The sequence below is a fragment of the Elaeis guineensis genome, chromosome 4 (assembly GCF_000442705.2).
Source record: "Elaeis guineensis isolate ETL-2024a chromosome 4, EG11, whole genome shotgun sequence".
Classification (NCBI taxonomy): Eukaryota; Viridiplantae; Streptophyta; class Magnoliopsida; order Arecales; family Arecaceae; genus Elaeis; species Elaeis guineensis.
The window spans coordinates 4,871,272-4,886,088 of NC_025996.2; the positions used below are offsets into that span (position 1 = coordinate 4,871,272).

A 14,817-nucleotide genomic window follows, 5' to 3' on the forward strand; every position below is an offset into this window, starting at 1 on the left:
ACACATACATCCATTCATGCATGCAAATGTCCAACTGCATATGAAATGTCATAGTTATGGTCCCCTGAAGCCCTAACCTTTGACTATGAATTTTAGAGAGAGAGGGAGAGGGTGAGAGCGAGAGTGGCTTGGGAAGGATGAAGAGATGGATTGAGGGCAAAGGCAGTATCTGACGGCAGAGTGAATGAGGGACGACGCCTGAATTTTAGGAGAGATAGATAGTCTGGATTATGGACTGCGTGGAGGCCTTGAGTTTTGCCATTTTGATTAATGGCACCCCAATGGAGTTCTTCCTCTTTTCTGTTGGACTGCACCAAGATTATTCTCTCTCCCATTATTTGTTCATTTTGTGTGTTGATGCTCTGTCATGGGCATTAAGGGCTGCGACTCAGGGGCTGGTGCCGGAGCCCTACTGGTCTGCCCCTAATGCCCAGTCGCTCTCGCATCTCCTCTTTACAGATGACTACCTTCTCATTGATTGGGCCTCGATTCAGAATGCAGAATATTTTGCTGCTATTGTTGAGGCATATTGCCAGGCATCTGGTCAGATGGTGAACCTCCAGAAGTCAGCTATCACCGTCAACCCTAGGACGAAGCCCTAGGTGAAGCAGGTGATTCAGGAAAGGTTCAAAATTCAGGAGCAGACTGAGACTTTTACTTATTTTGGGGTTCCGATCATGGGTCGGTACCTTCGTAGGGCTGAGTGTAGACCCATGGAGTAGCGAGTCGAGGAGCATCTTGAGGGTGGCAAGCTAGCACCCTTTCCTTGATAGGCAGGACGACTCTAGTGAGGTCGGTGTTGAGCTCCATCCCAGTGTATCTCTTAGCTAATACGATCATGCCGTGTTCTTGCCTCAGAAGATTGGAGCAGCAGTTTTGAAACTTTTTGTGGGAATTCAAGCACGATCGTCATCCGATCCACCTGTTATCTTGGGATGTGCCAGTCTGTGAGAGATGGTGGTTTTAGGATTTAATCCCTGTTGACTAAGAGGGAGGCCTTGATTGTCAGACATACTGTCTGATTTCTTATTCAGTCTGACTGCCAGGGGTCCTCGATCCAGACTGCTCATAGCTGTTCCTTCATCTGGAGGGAGATCTGTGCTTGTGGACTTGATATTATGGCACAGGTTGGATGGCTGATTGGAGATGGATGATTGATGGATGTGACCCAAGATGTCTGGATCTCGAGCCTTCCTCTCTCTAGTTGGCCGATCTTTATCAGTAGTGAGGAGGACGACCACATGTGGGTCTGCGATCTGATCACTGCAGATGGTAGGAGCTGAAGAGCCCAGGAGATCACTTGTCTTTTTGGTGGCTCGTTTGTAGATCGCATCTTTGCCACTCCGATTCTTGTGCATCCCAGTCAGGACGTGAGTGTGTAGGACTGCTCCTGCTGCCCGAGGATTTCGTCGAGGGATATTTTTCAGATATGCAGACCGACATGGCCAGGAGAATTGAGGCTGCCTAGATTTGAAAAGTGGCCGCCCACCTCAGGGTGAGGCTCTTCTTTTGGAAACTTGCTTGGGATCGATTTCCGATACGGATGCTTCTCAAAGATAGGGGCATGGAGATTCAGGCCTCATGTTCGATGTGTGGGCTGGAGGAGTAGGCTAAGCACTCCATCTTGCATTGTCCGAGGGCGAGGTTTATCTGAAGATAGGTGGGTGACTATTCCTGGGAGATGAGCAGTGGCTCTTAGCTGGGGTCTTTCCTGGGCATAATTCGTTAGAGTGTGACTGAGAGGGCAGCCATCGAAGGAGGTAGGATGGTTTATATCGTTTATCAAATCTGGCTCACTAGAAATAGCCTGGTCTTTGAGAGTGAGGCGACTCCTGCTCATCGAGTCTTGGTGAGAGCTATTTGCCTGGCTGTGGAGTACTGTCAGATTGATGCTATTACCCAGTCCCCTAACACCCCCGACCCCTAGGGCTCCCCTACTGCTTCGCCAGTGATCCAAAGGATATTATTTATTTTCTGGGAGCCTCCTCCCTCGGGATTTGTCAAGATGAATTTTGATGGCAGCATCAGGGATGGTAGGGATGGTGCGAGTTTTATCATCTGCGACCCTGATGCTAGGCTGTTGGCTGCTGAAGATTTTCACCTTTTTGAGCATTCAGCGTCGGGAGTGGAGCTTCATGCCGCCTAGGCAGGCATCACCTATGCCAGATAGCATCTTCGAGCAGAGAGAATCTTCATTGAGGACGATTCTACCACTGTCATCAGCTGGATCCGAGATGGCACGAAGCAACTGGAGGCTCACCCGCTCATTCGTGACATCCAGACTTCTCTTCGTCATTCTACTGTATCGCTGACCTGGTATGTCTATCAAAGACGAATATTGTGATAGATTGGGTTGCTGTATTCGTGGCGAAGCACTCAGGAGACTGGATTTGGAGGTTGGGTGATGTTCGCTCGCCAGTCTTGCGAGATCTTTCGTATCTAGATCTTATGGGCTGTTCTGGCACCAGAATGGTGTAACCATCCGCTTATACAAAAAAAATGAGGGATGAGAATGGAACCCGGGTTTGAGTTCTTGGCTTTGGTTAGAGAACAGAGGGGTGATGAAAGGAAGAGCTAGAGAGGCGAGAAAGAAAACAAAAAGGTTTCTTTAGAGGTCCCATTTGGAGATTGGACTGGCCGGGTCTAAGTAATCTTTCCACTGGTCACAACTTCCAAGCTCAAAGCCGGTTGGTAGCACCAAAGGATTACCTCTGCCACGTGGCATGAGAAAATTGGCACAATGAGTGTGAACTGATGCAGTATAATATAAAATTGTAAGACCAGGTCCAATGGACCACGCCAAATCCCACGGTGGATAACACGCCACATTACCCCTTGCGTTTCACCAGTTCTAGATTGTGCGTTATTCACCGTGCACATGCTCTCAGATTCGACCTGGTCCACGCAATAATTCCTATATAAAGAGGTTAGAGGAAGTGCAGGTTTGCATGAAAGCGCTGGGCAGATGGGCTTAATAATATTAATATATCACAAGAACAATGCACGCGGGGTGCTCAGGAAGATAATAAAAATTAAAATATATTTTTATATAATAGAAGAATAAAAAACTTTAAATAGAATAAAAATATATATTATAAATAAAATATGTTTCATAATTATTCATTTTTACCTTCAATATTCTATAATAAAAGATTAGCAACAATGAAAAGGATAAATTATTTAATTTAGTGGAGAAAATGCAAAATTAATCTTCTCAACCGCTTCAATCACTACATATTGACATTTTAATTATGACAAAAATAGAGATGGGATTTTTCTGTTCACCTACTACCTTCGATTATCGTAATACCAAACTGACCACTAATAGATGCTGGAGAGCTCATGTTTTTAATTAGTGGTTTTACCGAGGTAATTAGCACACTGACTAAATGTAATTTTCATAAAACTCATAAATTCTAAGAAATATGTGTTCCAAGAAATTTGATCACATGTGATCCAAGCAGCTATATGACGTGTTCTTATAGTAGCTTTGATCGCTAGATGATCTATATAAAACATGGAACAATCTGTTTTAGTGTCAAATTGCCCAACAACCATGCCTGAAATGCCACACTGCGTTTCGGTGTGACATCATGAGAGACAATGCGTTGAAGACAGAATGTTGGAATCTCCCACTTTATATATATATATATATATTTGCATGCTTCAGATAGGAAATAATGAAATAAGAGGTGCCAAAATTCGAATCCAAACCATGCCTCTTGTAATCTTCCTTCATAGAATAGTTGTAGATGTTGGTGGTGACAACCTAAATTTCTTCCCTTTATGAGCAGGCCCTGCCTCTTGCCAGGTAAATCACAGTTATTCTATGATTCGTTGTTCACACCAACAAATCAATATTTTGAATTAAATTTTGCCACAATTGTTTTTTACTATATAAATATTGATCTTGATGGCTTCAATAAATAAGGATACCATCCTTTCAAAAAGTAGATAAACATGATGACGTTAGTTTGACATTATCACCCATTATTTCCTATTCTATTGATTGATCTTGGTTATTTCGACTTTAGGGGTAAATTCAATGAGGCAAATCATGGACATCATTTCCATTTTAGGGGCAAATTCAAATGTTTTCGGACAACGCATGTTATACAAGGATATAATCAAAATCCTCATCTCTAAATGTTTATCTAATTTAAGCTTCTCTAAGTTAGATATTAATTTTTTGCATTGTGATCATTCTCTGCCTTATATCTTCTTCTTCTGCTTCTGCTTCCGCTTCCGCTTCCGCCTCACCACCCTTGCAAATATCGCCCTACGCCCTTTGGCTCACATCAGTCATTTGCGAGATCTGGTTCGCCCTCTCCTGGATCCTCGACAAGTTTCGCAAGTGGTTCCCCATCAACCGTGCGCGAGACCCACCCTGACCGCCTCTCGACGCGTTTCGAGCGTGACACCAGCCCAACTCCCTGACCACCTTCAACATCTTTGTAGGTATCATCGACCCTCTCAAGGAGACACCGATCATTGAGCTGTGAGCTCCGGAATTCTATTTCTCGGATAAGATGAACTATTTGAAAGACAAGATGCGGCCAAGCTTTGTGAAGGAGAGGAGGGACATGAATTAATGTACGGTAGATTCATTTCATCTGGTTGTTCTGATTGATGTCATTTAGCAGTCATGATCTACGCTGTTGGGTGTATTGAACTTGAAATGGTGCAGAGAGAATGTGAAGAGTTTAAGGTGAGGATCAATGCATTGGTGGCCAAGGCTCACAAGAAACAGAAGGAAAGGTGGGTGATGCAGAATGGCACATCGTGGCTTGGCAAGAACACAAGCGACCATTCGGACATGATATGGGTTTGACTGATCTACCCTTCACTATAGCAAAAAATATTTTCTCGGCTCTTACCTACTGATGCTCGCTAAATATCAACCAGGATAGAAAAAAGCATGCACTAGTAAATAGTTTAGACATTTAGCTTCCATTTTGGTATATTTCATCTGTTTCGGATTGGGAAATTGCTTCTTTACATATCTGTGTTTTGTTTGATCTGCAGAACCACAAAGTTTCTTAAATTGGAGCCTTATTTGAGCCAGGAATGGACCTCATTTCCGGTAGATTTGTTGGTTTCGGATTGACCATCTAACATAGTTGACTCTGAATTTCTAACCTGTTTTATGCTTTCAAATTTCTCAATGCAAATAACATTTTGTCTTAACTGTGGACGAATTATTACATGCATCATATTACAAGTTCCCATAACATGAGTACCTAGTACCTCTAAATCGGTTCATTGCAAAGGAAATAAATTCCCTTAATACTTGTCTAAGGTGGTGGCGGGTGCACTGAGGAGAGAATTGTATGTCATATAGATTATGTTGCCTTCAATGTTTCTTATCTTATGCACATATATAAATGGATAATAATAACAATATTTTTATATTTTTCACTAATTTATAGCAGCTAGCTATAATGATTTTTAAATTTTAAATTTTCTCCTCTACATATACCATTTCCAAATATTGAAACGGATTCTAGACTTTGGACTTTGATGTTGTATAATGAAAGTGTGGGGACCCCTATTTTCTTTTACTTCCCTTTTTTACTACACTTTTGACAGTAGGGATAGCAATTTTGGTCGACCCATCAGATACTTAACCTAACCCGAACTAAGTTGGGCAAATTTTATCCTATCCGATTTGAATCCAGGATGGGTATAAGTTCTAGAAGAAATATTCAAAGTGGATTTAGCTCGGATATGAATAATGATATGTCATGCTCTGAATCTGACTCGATATAACCTTAATCTAAATCTACTTTTTAAAATTAAAATTATTTTATAATATTTATATGATGAGTTTTCTTATCTGACTTGATCTAGTTCAACCCAATTCCTCTCTTATCTATCCAATCTGATCCGACTTACACCTCTACTTGACCTGAACCGACTTGACCCAAGATGGGGAGGGGATAAGTATGGGGATGGAGTTTTTAGTTGTGAGATGGATATGGATATTGATCGATGTAATTTGTACCCGATTCATAGCCATCCCTATTTGGGATCAAAGAGATCCAATCCAACTTCTCTTATTTATTCGATCCAATCCAACTCATATCTCTATTTGATCTCACCTGACTTGATTCGAGATAGATAAGAAGCAAATATGGATATCAAGTTTTTAGTCATGGGATATATATAAATATTGGTCGACTTATATTATTTCTGCTTTGTTGCCATCATGAGGGCAGGTGCATAGGCATGGAGAATCCCATGAGATTTGACATGCTAAGACAAATTAGTGGCTTTCTTTATTGTTTTTTTGATAAATGTAAAAGTGGCTTTCTTTGATTGCAGCTTGCACACTTTAGTTAGTAGATGGACCACAAGGTCTTAGTCAATGTTCCATGTGAACAAAAAAGATCAGTCAGCAAGTCTCGATTGGAAAATTTTCTCTAGTCTATCACTTATTCTACATTTTACATTGACTTAAGGTTCTGCAAGGACTTCCTTCTACCGTGTGTATGAAATCGACTTCCTTGGCTCACAATATTTTTGCAAACCCAGAGGACTCGTTTGGTTCATGAAAAGTGAAGAAAAAAAGAGGTAATTCTTAAAAAATAGAAAAAGGATCTCTTATTTGATTGAAGTTTTAAGAGAAAAAATAAAAAATTTCTTTTCATTGGAAGACACTTCCAACATTTTATGGGAAGTGAAAATCTAGAGGGAAGGTAAGTTTGGGAACTTTCGATGGGATGAAAACTGATGATGCTTTTTTCTTTTAAAAAATATTCTTTTAGCATCTATGGTTAAGATTTTACAAAATTGATGTAGATGATTAGAATGAAATATTGAATAGTGATATTAATATTGAATATAAATATTAATATAATATTATATTTAAATATTATATATGAATAAATTTATTATATTAAAATATTAAAATATTATTATTATATTAATATAATAAATTATTATGATCTAATGTTATATTATAATATATTAAAAATATATTAATATTAATATAATATTATTATTTATATAAAATTTAGGAGCAAAAAAGATATAGTCTTATATCTATTAATGATACACTAGATATTTTATACAATTTTTTCAGAAAAATAGGTGCTCAACTAAATATAAGCTACTTTGCAATAAGTCATTTTTCCATAATCAACCAAACATGTCAAATCTTATTTTTAAAAAATAATTTTTTATAAAATTATTTTATGAAAAGAAAAGTTCTTCCAACAAATCAAATGAATCCTAAGAGTCATGGGCTCCATAGTCTGGAAGATACGGTCCAAGTTCATTTAAATCCCCATCAAAAAAGAAAAGAGAAGTTTAATGCCATGGATGCTAAACAATGAAAATAATGACAGAAGATATCCCTCTTATCCATCCAATTGGATCTGACTCACACCTCTACTTGACTTGACCAGACTCAATCCAAGATACAAAGTTTTTAATCATCAGATAAATAAGGATGTTGGCCCACCCGCTTTATAGTTTATACTCGATAAGAGTGTGCTTACCAATAACACTGGAAGCTGGTGTGAACATAAGGATCATGAGGGCAGGAGCATCAGGCATGAAGAATCCCATGGGATTTGATCCCCTTTTTTTTGGTAAAGGGAAAAGTGGCTTTCTTTAATTGCAGCTTGCACACTTTACTCAGTAGATAGACCATAAAGTGTTAGTCAAAGTTTCCCTCCACCAACGGTCCATGTGAACATAAAAGATCATCAGTAGAGTCTTCATTGGAGAATTTTCCTCACTCCATCCATTATTTTACATTTTTTACATTGACTCAAGAGTTCCACAAGGACTTCCTTCTACTGTGTATACGAATTCTCATTACAAGGACTGACTTCCTTGGCTCACAATATTCTAGCAAACCCCTAAGAATCATGGGCTCCATAATCTACACCTCTACTATTCTGTTCCAAAGAATATTATCATAACTAGAAGATGGTGTCCAATGTTCATTTAAATCCCATCAACAAGGAAGTTTAATGCCATGGAGGCTAAAGAATGAAAATAATGATAAAAAGGTATTATTCTGACAATCTGAACATGTTCCTTCACACCGTATAAAATTGATGTTAAAAATAAAAATTTGTACAATAGCACATATCTTAAGTTTTAAGAAGCCCAACAACCAGCATACAGGATGCAATACAAATAGCATCTATAAGACTCCAGAGGATGGAAATAGTAGCTTTAGTTGAAGCTGTGATGCTGAAATTAGAACTGGTCTATATTTTATATTCCTGATGTATTGTATAAAATTTTGAATGATTAAAATCCAGTCGTAAGAGATATCAAATGTTTTTATTTCTTTTACTTTTTCTAGTAAATCATGCTTTTAATTGTTATTTTTGTAGAAAAGATAAAAGTTGGATAAATAAGTTGAGGTTTAGCAGAAAATATGATGTCCCTTTTGTCATAGACTTGGAGAGATTATTCGGAGAGTATTCTGATTATAGATTTATTTTAAGGTATTAGCTGCACTTGTTGGCAATGTTATTAAATATGAGAACCTCTACCGCTGCTAATATATTTCCGCGTGATGGTTGGAAGCAATCTTCAATTCTGGCGAGTGGGTGAGCTGTCGACTCATAACGCAATTTTTTATCAGGTCCCCTGGTCAAGCACTACAAGGAACCTTCTTGCCTCTGCCCTCAACCACCAAGAACTGGTCAAAGCTACACCCGAAACTTTTCACACCCTTCAATCAAGCTTCCTTTGGACTCCCTTCGTTTCCTCCCTTCCGCTCCCTCATACGTTATATCTATAAGTTGGCCGCCAAAACAAGGTAACAAAACCAAAACCCAAGTCTCTGAAATCCTCCATTTTAGTCATGAAGACAATCCCAATCCAACCTTTTCCCTTCCCTCTCCTTTTATTCATCTCCCTCTCCTTTTTGGAAGCCGGAGCACAGAGCGAAGCACAAGCTCTTCTCAAATGGAAGTCTAGCTTGTCTCAGCCAGATGCTCTGAGCTCATGGTCCCTTGCCAACTCTACCACCCCATGCGGATGGTTTGGTGTCCGCTGCAACTCAGTAGGCAGCATCGTGCAGCTGAGCTTACCCAATGCCAACCTCAACGGCACCCTCGATGAATTAGACTTTGCTTCTCTGCCCAGCCTCACCAAGCTCAACCTCAATAGCAACCTCCTCTGTGGCCCCATTCCTTCAAACGTCTCTGCTCTCTCCAAGCTCACGTCATTAGACCTCAGCTTCAATGACTTTGGATATTCCATTCCCCCGGAAATTGGATCGGCTACAAAGATCCAAATCCTGTTCCTCTCCTCCAACAACCTATCAGGTCCAATCCCTCCAGAGATTGGGAGGCTGGCCGACTTGAAGCAATTGGATCTATCACTAAATTCACTTAGTGGTCCAATCCCTCCAGAGATTGGAAGATTGGCCGACTTGCAACAATTGGATCTATCAGAAAATATTCTCACCGGTCCAATCCCCTGGACAATAGGAAACCTCACACAGCTGACTTCCCTGGCCCTCCACACCAACAACTTGAATGGCACAATCCCAACAGAGATCGGAAACATAACGGCACTGGCTAGACTTGACCTCAGCTACAACCAATTGGAGGGTGAGCTGCCAGCTTGCTTGCATGGCTGCTCGGAACTAGTCCGACTTGAGTTGGAGTGGAACCACTTTAGTGGAGATATATCAAAATCTTTCAGCATTCATCCTGCACTAACCTACTTGGATCTCACCGGCAATCAGTTGATGGGCACGTTGTCTCCAGACTGGGGGGAATGCAAGAATCTCACTTACTTGCACGTGGATGGCAACAACATCACTGGTGACATTCCAGCAGCATTCGGGAACATGACCAACTTGCAAGACCTGAGCTTAGCTTCCAACTTTTTGTCTGGAACAATTCCACCTCAACTGGGGTATTTGAGTCTCTTATACAAGCTCAATTTGAGTAGTAATCAGTTATCAGGGTCGATTCCTTCAGAGTTAGGTGATGCTGCCCAGCTTACTTCTCTTGATCTCTCAGCAAACAAACTCAAAGGTCCAATACCAACCGAGCTTGGTAAGTTGAGAAGTCTTGGAGTGTTGGATTTAAGCAGAAATGACCTCTCTGGACCAATTCCTCATATAATAATGGGACTTGCATCACTTATTTCCTTGAATTTGGCAAACAACAATTTTTCTGGATTGATTTCGAGATCAATAGGTTCCTTGTCTTTGCTCCAATCACTGCACTTGAACAATAACAGTTTGATTGGAGAAATACCTTCTTCATTGAAGAACTGCACGCGGTTGGTCGTTTTAGACCTCGGGGAGAACAAAATTCATGGAAATATTCCAAGTTGGATAGGAGAGAGGCTTTCATCATTGACGATCCTCCGTCTAAGTTCGAATATGTTAAATGGTAGCATTCCTCCCCAACTGTCACGTCTATCTTCGCTTCAGCTCTTGGACCTTGCACACAATAATATCTCAGGAAGTATCCCACAGGGTTTGGGCAATCTTATTGCGATGGTGGATGGCGCTCAAGAAAATTGGAAAAAAATGGGCTACATTTCCTACAATGCCTTAAAACGCGATAGCGTACCTTGTTCTCGTCGTGGAGCCAGTTATTACAACTGTAGAGCTTCTGGCCAGGATGACTCATTTTACTACAGTGAGAGCGTTTCCGTAATCTGGAAAGGAAGAGAGGCTGTTTTTCAACAGACGCTTTCACTAATGGTGGGAATCGACCTTTCAGGCAATTATCTCTCTCATGAGATCCCTACAGAGCTAACAAATCTTTCTGGGCTAGTTTTTTTAAATCTCTCCAGGAATCTTTTGGATGGAAGCATTCCAAAGTTGATCGGTAACTTGAAAAATCTTGAAGTTCTTGACTTGTCCAGGAATCACTTATCAGGTACAATTCCTCAAAGCATCTCTTCTCTAACATTCTTGGATTTCTTGAACCTATCAAACAACCACTTGTCGGGACGGATACCATCTGGCAATCAACTACAAACACTTGATGATCCATCAATCTATAGCGGCAATGATGAACTTTGTGGATTTCCACTAATCAAAAATTGTTCGAATGACCAAGCATTTGATGTTCAATTGTCAACACCAAATGATGGTGATGAAAAATTATGGTTGTATCTTAGCATGGGACCAGGATTTGTGGTGGGATTTTGGGGGTTCTTTGGTATTTTATTCTTTAAGAGATCCTTGAGGCTTGCCTATTTCCAACACATTGATGATATATATGATTGGTTCTCTAGGATATTAGTGAGGAGCATGTAAGGACTGCAGACTCTCTCTTCTTCCTTTTCTTTTTAATTTTCATTTTTATTTTATGTAACGTAAAGATGGAAGATTTGTTCCACGTAGATTGGCATGTTCATTTCCCATGAGAAATTTGGCATGTTTTATATGAATCTTGCATCTTTTCCCATGAGAAATTTGGTATGTTTTATATGAATCTTGCATCCTTATGTTCGTAACCTACTACTTATACAGGAAGATTGTTGCTGGTCCTTCAGAGATCAAATACTAAACCACAACGCGATGCAAGCTTTACAGAAAATAAGAAACAACTCTGACCTTAATCCAAAATTCTGCAGAAGTAAATCAAAAGGGTAGACAACATACATGCGATAAATACTTTTTTATTATATGTTGACCTAAAACCAGAGCTTAATTTACTCATATAATATATAGTTTCTCTCCAAAGGAGAAAAGGACAAAAAAAAAAAAAAAAAAAAAAAAAAAAAGGACTACTAGGTCAGTTAAAACCGTCAAATGGAGGCATTTGTTGTGGATGATGAATGTCATCGAGAAGTGTAAAGAAAGTTCGTTGCAGTGAAAAGTGTTCAGCGGCTGTGTTCAAATCTGCCGCATCAAGAACTAGAGTGGTGGTTAGCAGTTAACTGGCAAAAATAATATTTTATGTAAGACTAAGAGCTAGAAATTACCTCCATTAAAACCTCTTAAAGCCATGCTAATATCAATTGATATAAGATAAAAATACCGAGTGAGGAATGCTACGTTGCTCCCCCTTCATGTGTATGAACAATTCTCTTACCATATGGCAAGAGAAAATTAGTGCAACCCATGGATTTATTGCTGGTATATAATGGAGTTGACAAATCACCAGTTCAGGTCCTATGCAAAACAATGGTGGTGATAGGCTCTCGCCCCACACGACTCACACCCTGCAGCGGTATTCTATATAAAATCTGGGTTTTTTATAACAGAACTTTATCTACTAACATTTTATATTTCTTATCAATCAAAAAAATGGGAAAAAGAAGACGACAATATGCATCTGTTAGCAAATTTATATGAAGCAGCTAAGTCATAAATTTTTCCCTTCCGATGAATGTCCTTGAACTTTTGCCGCTGCAGAAAATGGATAGGCTGGTGCAAGATTTTTATGAATGTCTTTAGTGACAGGATAGAGAACGTCATGATGAGCCTGTTTCAAGATAAGTCAAATAGAGCAATACATAAATAATAACTTTTCAAATTAATATAAATAAGCTAAAAGGCATATTATTGAAGGATATATATGTACAAAAATCTAATTAGTTTATCTACCCCGCCACTAGGCAGTGACCTTGTGTCCTGCTTTTTTTTTTTCTGAAAGTGGATCTTGCGTCTGCTCATGCCTCATGACCGGGCATCAATCTCACGAGGCTGATGATCAGATTCATGCGCATGCAATCAATGATCCAACATAATCACAACCAACTATCAACTGTTATAGAGATAGAATCATAACTCACTTAAAATATTAGTTTCAAAAATAAAGGTTTTATTCATTCTACAATAATAAATTCTACTATAAAAATTATAAGGGCATTGTCATTACAATAATCAGATTTCATAAGACATAACTATTTATAAGATAATAATGCCTTTATAGAGAAGAAAGAAGCATTTAAGGGCACTTACCTCCTCACATTAATCAAACACGTCGCAAATTTCTTGAACACCTTAGAAATTAGCATAAAAGAAGGCAACCGATGATCAAAAAACTTGCTATCTTATTATCCCATCATATATGATTAATGTTAGACATTGACCACTCCAAGGCTAATATTGATGGTGGTAGATCTAGATAGAAAAAAATCATTTGTCTTTATAAGAGAATCTTAAATTCACCAAAATAACTACATTGATTTAACATCCAAATTGCAGAATTTAATGACCAAATCCTATGTCTAAGTGGGGTAACAATTGACCAAAATCATCTTTGTCATCTTTTGGGGAGTTTGAGGACAAAGAAGACAGAGAAGAAACTTCAGGTAGCATGTTAAATTCTTGCTACTGTTGTATGGTGTAAATTTTGGAAGAAAAATTTCATTGGGAAAGAGAGACTTCTTTACAACCTGGTCACGCTCTCACTGACTATGCTCTCATCTTCGCCTCCTTCACTGGCCAAGGGGTTCTCCAAGCTCTCCTAGTGAAGGTACCTATGGTGGTACCTTTGAAGGCCTAGTTTGGGCCCGATCCACTCTACCGGCAGGTAATCGCTGTAATTTAAAAGTAGTATCATAATATGTGAACAGATTAGAGTCGGCAGGTAATGGCTGTAATTTCCATCATACTGATCAGCAAAAGTATATGATATTAAAGATTCAAATATGAGAACAGTTTAACAAGTAAATACTAGATGCAAGATGCATTGCAGCCGTTAAATATCAAACACGAGGCATTAAGTTTTTGCAGCATATATAACAAATAAACAGCTCCAGCTCATGTGCTAGCCTTGTTAGAAGGACACACACATGGAGGGGAGTAGAGAGTGAGAGGGAAGAATATTTGTTTAACCTAAGGGCATGTTTGGTTGAGGAAAGTCCCATTCGCATTCCGATTTCAGAAGAGAATAAGAATGCCTCAATTCCTCAAAATCTGATCTTCCTAGTATTCAAATTTCATTACAATTCTGATCTGTCCGAGGATATGGCCGTTCCAATTTTCATTCTAAGGTCGCAAACCATTTGCATCCTTAATTCTTTGGTGGAAAACTATGCGCCAAGGGTTTTAGACTTTTAGTAGGAAGAATTATATGATATGAATGCGATACATCCACACTAGATCATATGCTGTAAAATATGAGCATTTTAATTGAGGCAAAACCAGACAAACTAATCCCAAAGACTCAAAATCTATTAAAAATTCGGCTTATGCGGACCTAAAATCCGGCGACAATTTTTTTTCCCCAATCATCCTGATTCATTGGAATTCTTTTAAAGGTTTTCACCAATCTTTTCCGGACCTACACCCCAATCTCTCAACAAAAATGTCATCAAATTTTATCCCTCGATTACATGAATCCCAAATTTTAGATACCAGAATATTTGAGCATGCCTGATGTCAGAGTAATGGGTCCCCTGAAACTCTAACCCTCGACAATGAATTTTGGATAGAGAGAGAGAGGGGGGGAGTACCTTGGGAAGGATGAAGTGATGCATTGAGGGCGAAGCCAGGATCCGACGACAGAGTGAACGAGGAACGAGAACGGACCCCGGGTTTGAGTTCTCGCCTTCGGTTAGAGAATACAGGTGAGTAACGCAAGTAAAAGCAAAAGACGCGAGAAAGAAAACAGGAAGGTTTCATAAAAGGTCCTCTTTGGAGATTAGACCGATCGGGTTATCAAAACCTTTCCACTGGTTACAACGTACATGGTTGAGCTCAAACCCGCTCAGTAGCACCAAAAGATTGAGTCCACCGCGTGGCATCAGAAAATTGGTAATATCTGTATGAATTGATGCAATTTAATATATATATATATATGAAAGCAAAAATTAAGAGAAAGCCGATTAGTTATTTAGATTGTCTACGTGAGCAGCACATTA

At 39.3% G+C, this 14,817-nt stretch overlaps 2 protein-coding genes and 1 long non-coding RNA gene across 5 annotated transcripts; 2 read left to right on the forward strand and 1 right to left on the reverse strand.

Moving 5' to 3' along the window:
* Positions 1-230: 230 nt before the first annotated feature.
* Positions 231-602, forward strand: LOC140857226 (uncharacterized mitochondrial protein AtMg01250-like). Its single transcript, XM_073255985.1, has one exon. The coding sequence runs from the start codon at positions 231-233 to the stop codon at positions 600-602; it is 372 nt and encodes a 123-aa protein (XP_073112086.1).
* An 8,181-nt stretch (positions 603-8,783) lies between these two features.
* LOC105044199 (uncharacterized) lies at positions 8,784-11,409 on the forward strand. The gene has a single exon (XM_010922013.4). The coding sequence runs from the start codon at positions 8,831-8,833 to the stop codon at positions 11,255-11,257; it is 2,427 nt and encodes an 808-aa protein (XP_010920315.2). The 5' UTR covers positions 8,784-8,830; the 3' UTR covers positions 11,258-11,409.
* Positions 11,410-11,711: 302 nt separating this feature from the next.
* On the reverse strand, positions 11,712-14,561 carry LOC140856849 (uncharacterized). Of its 3 annotated transcripts, XR_012140450.1 has the most exons (4): positions 14,410-14,561; positions 13,348-13,491; positions 11,929-12,951; positions 11,712-11,845 (listed from the first exon to the last, which is right to left on the reverse strand). It is a non-coding gene; the product is annotated as an uncharacterized lncRNA (long non-coding RNA). The 3 variants fall into 3 exon arrangements; XR_012140451.1 differs by having other exon boundaries at positions 11,734-12,431; XR_012140449.1 differs by having other exon boundaries at positions 11,734-12,951.
* Between the last annotated feature and the right edge of the window lie 256 nt (positions 14,562-14,817).